This window comes from Ictalurus punctatus, chromosome 16, assembly GCF_001660625.3.
Source record: "Ictalurus punctatus breed USDA103 chromosome 16, Coco_2.0, whole genome shotgun sequence".
Lineage (NCBI taxonomy): Eukaryota > Metazoa > Chordata > Actinopteri > Siluriformes > Ictaluridae > Ictalurus > Ictalurus punctatus.
In genome coordinates this window covers 499,135-505,134 of record NC_030431.2, presented here as the reverse complement: position 1 = coordinate 505,134, position 6,000 = coordinate 499,135, and the positions used below count along the sequence as shown (strand labels likewise).

General features: G+C 40.5%; 1 protein-coding gene across 2 annotated transcripts in view; it reads left to right on the top strand.

Moving 5' to 3' along the window:
• The first annotated feature begins 1,344 nt into the window (after positions 1–1,344).
• cntnap3 (contactin associated protein family member 3) overlaps positions 1,345–6,000 on the top strand; it is a 116,286-nt gene continuing 111,630 nt past the window's right edge. For both annotated transcript variants that reach the window (XM_017488340.3, XM_017488339.3), the window contains exon 1: positions 1,345–1,575. In XM_017488340.3, the coding sequence (XP_017343829.1) occupies positions 1,491–1,575 (85 nt within the window). In that variant the 5' untranslated portion in view covers positions 1,345–1,490. The remainder of the gene's footprint in view (positions 1,576–6,000) is intronic.

Below are 6,000 nucleotides of genomic sequence, written 5' to 3'. Positions count from 1 at the left end.
ACTAGTCATCTTTTGGAAATTTGGGAAGCTTGTCATTTTTATATCCGTTATCAGTGCAGTGCAGCTCAACAACCATCTGTTGGATTTGTGCTGATAAATCTTCTGTGTGGTCACAGTATTGTTAGTTGATCACAGTAACATTAGCTGATCACAATAAAGTTAACTTATCACAGTAATGTTATCTGATCGCTGTCATATTAGCTGATAACAGTAACATTAGCTGATCACAGTAACATTAGCTGATAATAGTAACACTGACTGGTCGCACTAACATTAGCTGATCACAGTCAAATTAATTGAAAAGTTCGATGCAGTATAAATTATGCATTAAGGTTAGTTAAATGCAGTAACATTAGCTGTAAGCTTAATGTTATCTGATCACAATAATGCTAGTTGATTCCAGTAACGTTAACAAATCATTGTAATGTTAGCTAATCCAAATAACTTTAGCCGATCGCAGTAAGGTCAGGTAAACACAGGTAATCTTTGCTGGTAGTAGTAATGTTAACTGATCACAGTAACGCCATCTGAACGCTGTAACCTTCGATCACAGCTAAACGCAGTAATGTTCACTAATTGTATTAGATCGCAATTACATAAGCAGATCTACCCAACGTGAGCTGCATTTTTAACCTATGCTTTCTCAGCAGTCAGTGAGGAGATGCAACAGAGCAAAGGACGACAAGTGCATGCAGAGAGAGAGAGAGAGAGAGTGAGAGAGAGAGAGAGAGTGAGAGAGAGAGAGTGAGAGAGAGAGAGAGAGAGAGAGAGAGAGAGAGAGAGAGAGAACTATAAATCGGAATATGATGTCATCAGAATGGTTGTGTAACAGAACAGAGTAGTAGATAAGGTGTAGTACATATTAAATTAAATATTATGAAGCAGGTCACATGGACCTCACTAATATGTAGATCCTCCCAGCTGAAAAAAACCAAACAATAGAAACCATCGCATGGTTTCCACTACAAATACCATTACAAACCTTCAGTTAACCATTAAAACCATTACTAAATGTCAAAGGTGTTCTATTGGTCCTTAATGGTATCCACTAGACATGACATGCCATCAATAGAAGGCACCAAATGACTAGTAGATACCCACAGAGACCATAACAGTTTCCATTAAAACCAGTAGAAATCCCATTATAAGCATGAGTATATATATATATATATATTCTTTCTGCAGGGATGTTAAAAGCTCTATGCCGGGGTTCCCATCTCCTGCGTTCGGAGCGCACGCGCGTTCACGCCGCACTGCGCGCGCGCGCGCGCGCCTGCTCCGGAGGCGTGGCCAAATAGTACAAGCCACACGCACGCGCCAGTGTCCGGCAGTAGCGGCGTGAAGAGAGTCGCGCGCCGCTCATTCCTCTAGCGGAGGAGCGCAGAGGAGCGCGCGCGAGAGAGATAGAGCGAGAGAGAGAGAGAGAGAGAGAGAGAGAGAGAGAGAGAGAGAGAGAGAGGAAAAGAGAGCAACTCCGCTTCCGCTTCAGCATGGATTTACCGCTCAGAGCGAAACGCGCAGCGCTCATCAAACTCGCCCTGGTGCTCTGCTGTGTCCCTCTGTCCTCCTGCAAAGGTGAGACTTTTATCCTCCATCCTCACGAGGACATGCACAGGCTCACCGCGCGTGCTGCATTTTTTATTTCTTTGTTAAAAAAAAAAAAAGAAAGAAAAGAAAAAGAAAAACTTTTGTGCTTCATATAAGAGAGCATTTTTCTGTATAATACACGGCACAGTTTGGAGTGAAGTTGTGCAGTGAATGATCAGATGGAGTAACTGATGCCTCCTTTCCCAATTCCTCCAAAGCTCTACAGCTCAGAAGTATAATAAGAAGAAGAATAAGAAGAGGAATGTTTTAGGGTTTATAACTATATAAACTCCGCTTTAACGGGTTGTTGTTGTTGTTGTTGTTATTGTTGTTGATTTGTGTTGTTGTTGTTAAGCTCTGTACATGTCTATGCATGTTACGCATTCATTCTGTAGCAGTGCATGTGCCGGGTTTGATCCTGCACGTTGACACACCGAGTGTTTATTCTCGTTCCTTCTCCAGTCTAGTGTGAGTCCAGACTGAGGCAAGATGAGGGTTGGTGTAGTTAAAAAGAAAACAAAATCATTAAATATTTATAAATTTATTTATTTATTTATTTATTTATTGCTTAGAAAAGCAAAAATAAATAAATAAATAAATCTTCAAAGGACTTGGAAATAATACAAGAAAGAACATCAGCATCTGGTGAAGTGAAGAAAGCCGTATTCATCCACCTCATACATATTCATACATATTCATACACCATAAACCATAAGTCTGGGGTATAGATAAGCTCGGGCAGTATTTTCACAGTAGGCAGTGTGTACTCGGGCTTTCACCGTGCCTGCACACACACACACACACACACACACACACACACACACACACACACACACACACACATCTTACTATCAAATTAATACCTACACATAGACTGTAACATCAATACCTATATATATATATATATATATATATATATATATATATATATATATATATATATTACACAGGTTTTCTCATGGGGGCCAGTCAATAGTCCATACTGATATTAATATCCGTGTGAGCACATTCGGTTCCAACCAAAGATATTAAAACGTGCCCCCCCCCCCCCCCCCCCCCACACACACACACACACACGCCATTCTTTATTGATCCGTCGAGGGAATTTGCCTTGTTACAGCAGTCAAGAGAATAATGAACTTTTAACTAAACCAGAGTATATAAATGTGTACATGGGGCATCAATCGCACAGAGAAACTATTTATAATAAATGGTCTGCACTTATATATCGCACTTTAATATGAGCAGTCATACAAATCACTTTACACTGTGTCTCATTCACTCACCAGTGAAAGCAGAGCTGCTATGCAAGGCACTTGCCTGCCACTGGGAGCAATTTGGGGTTCAGTGTCGTGCCCAAGGATACTTCGATACTACTATATATATATATATATATACCCATATACAGTATACCCAAGGATACTTCAATACTACTGTATATATATATATATATATATATATATATATATATATATATATATATATATATATATACCCATATACAGTATACCCAAGGATACTTCAGCCCGTGGAGTCATGTGTGCCAGGAATCAAACCGCCAACCATGCAATTAGCACAACCCGCTCTACCACCTGAACAACAGCCGCCCTATAAACTACTTAGTACCGTTTAACCAGGTATCAGACGGAACGACGTGCTGAGTCGACAAAGCGTTTCATTTCAATAAAATTAGCAAGCGACAGTACAGGGGGCGTGGCTTCATGGTGTGGGTGTGGTTACAGTCAGTTCGATGAAGCCAGCAGTTGCACTTTATGCAAATGAGCAGTGGGGTGTGTGTGTGTGGGGGGGGGATTAGATAGTGTTTTTTTAAAGTTATTTTTCAGAAGTGGCTTTTGACACTAATCGTGATTTGAGTCAAAACACGGCGTTAAGTTTGAGCAAGAAATGAAATCAGGACACGGCCATGGGTCGTCAAAACCCGGTGGACCTCGATTCGGGTTTCAGTGGCCTGAAAAATACTGTAGCAGAGCTGATCTGCTTCTGTAGCCGATTCTCTGCTATGCCTCATTCAATCACCTGCATTTATGTCAATTCTTAAGCAGGAAGGCGACACAAAAGGTGTTTTTTTTGTTTTTTTTACATTTTTCTTTTCTTTTTTTCTTTTTTTTTAAATTTAATTAACACTTTCTCGTCTGATTAGTGAGTCGACGACGTGTATGCATTTCTTCCCGCTATTATGACCTGAACTGTCATCATGTTAGTTGCTTATGCAAGTAGGTAATTCGGCACAAAGCTTACTATGGACTAAAGCTGTTTGAAAGAGTTCGCTCATGTCTTTTCACTGTATTTCACTTCCCTGCTTGAACTGTAGAGAAAATTCTACCATCGTTTATACATCAAATATACGTACGAAGTACTGGTTCAGACACGTCCCATCCATCACGCAAAAACCCCAGTCCTGTCTGTAAAAGCAGTTTTTTCCTGAGAAAAGAACACGTGCCGTCTCCTACAAATGTTTGTCCGCTTGATGTCACATCCATAATGCTGATCAATTAATATGTATTTAAATACGTATATACAATATATATATAAATATAAATAAAAGTTTATGTATAAAATGAGTTTTTAAGATTTGTCTCAAGAAGTTCAATAACAACATATGCACATTGATCCTAAGCTCGATATTTCGTTAGCCAATTTGAGCGCAAATGTCACATCCATAACATTGGGATCGCCCTTATGTCTTTTTTTTTTAAGCTGTTTTAACAGATATTTTTTCCATTTCCGGCTCTTTTTCTTTTCCAGCAATCATTTTTCACATAAAAAGCGTTGTAAAAGTACTGTACACCACAGTCTTATCGCTCTCTACGTTCCACTAGTGGAGGAGTCTTTATTATAGACAGGTTCATTTTATTATTATTTTTTTTCTCATCATGCTAATGACTTGCCCTTTAATCTGTCGCGTTCGTCTTTGGGGCAACCCACACCGTAAGTCTCTTTCTGTGGTGTGACCTTGGATCGTTTAATATGCTGTCTTCAGCCAGATTTTTTTTACTCTGGCTGAAATCCGAGTGGCTCTTTATTCTCGGTGTGAAAGAAGGCACGTTCCGTAGTGCTCTATACGTTTAATAGCGAGCCATTGTGGATTCAGCGTGCGTCACGTTAACGGCTCACGTGCTTTCTGTTTGATGCAATAATGATAATGAGTCTTTATTAATCACATATACACACAGCACAGTGAAATTCTTTTCTTTGCATACTCCAGCATGTTATGAGGTTGGGGTCAGAGTGCAGGGTCAGCCATGATACAGCGCCCCCTGGAGCAGAGAGGGTTAAGGGCCTTGCTCAAGGGCCCAACAGTGGCAGCTTGGCAATGCTGGGGCTCGAACCCCCGACCTTCTGATCAGTAACCCAGAGCCTTAATCAGCAAACCACCACTGTCCCCTTTTTTAAATTTAGTTATTTATATTTTTTAAATAATGATAATGCATAATAATAATAATAATAATAATAATAATAATACCGTTTCAGCTTGCCAAACAGCAGTGCCGCTAACCACCGGTATTGATTCAGAAAATACTTTTATATCGTAGACAGGGACAGCGGGTATAAATGGGCTATTTAGTCAAAGAAATAAAGACGTCAATATAAGGTTTCTTTTTCTGGCATCCGCATCAGAGTCGCTGTTTATAAACGATTTACTGTGGTTCAGTTTAGATTTTTGTCAAACAGCACCACCAGTGGTTGTAAGAAAAATACATAAAATGGAACAATCGAGCACAGCTATGGCTGATTTTTTTTTCCTAGAACCGTAAGTGTTTTGTGTGTGTGTGTGTGTGTGTGTGTGTGTGTGTGTGTGTGTGTGTGTGTGTGTGTGTGTGTGTGTGTGTGTTTGATTGGGCGAAAGGGTCATTTCTAAGGGTAATAGGAAGCACGATTTGAAACCAGTATGCATTACAGACTTAAAACAAGCCTCCCATCTTTTCACATGGTGGGCATGGTGACTTAGTTAGTGGTTAACATGCTTGCCTCGCACCTCCGCAGCTGGGGGTTCGAATCTATGTGCCCTGTGTGCATGGAGTTTGCATGTTCTCAGCATGCTTTGGGGGTTTCCCAGTCCAAAGAAATACTAATGAAATGCTGGTCTCCTCCCCCATCCTGATTGGCACTTCCAAATTATCCATAGCGTGTGAATGTGCGTGCGATTGTGCCCCTGTCCGGGGTGTCCCCAGCCTTGTGCTCCGAGTTCCCGGGGATAGTCTCCCTGTGTAGGATAAGCGGTATGGAAAATGGATGGATCTGTTAACTCGAAAACCCATCACAGATTATACACAAAGTCATAACTCTGATATTTGAACAAACCAATTGTGTGTACATTATCTACTCTGTGTGTGTGTGTGTGTGTGTGTGTGTGTGTGCGCTAATACACTTTATCTTGCAGTAATAGAAACA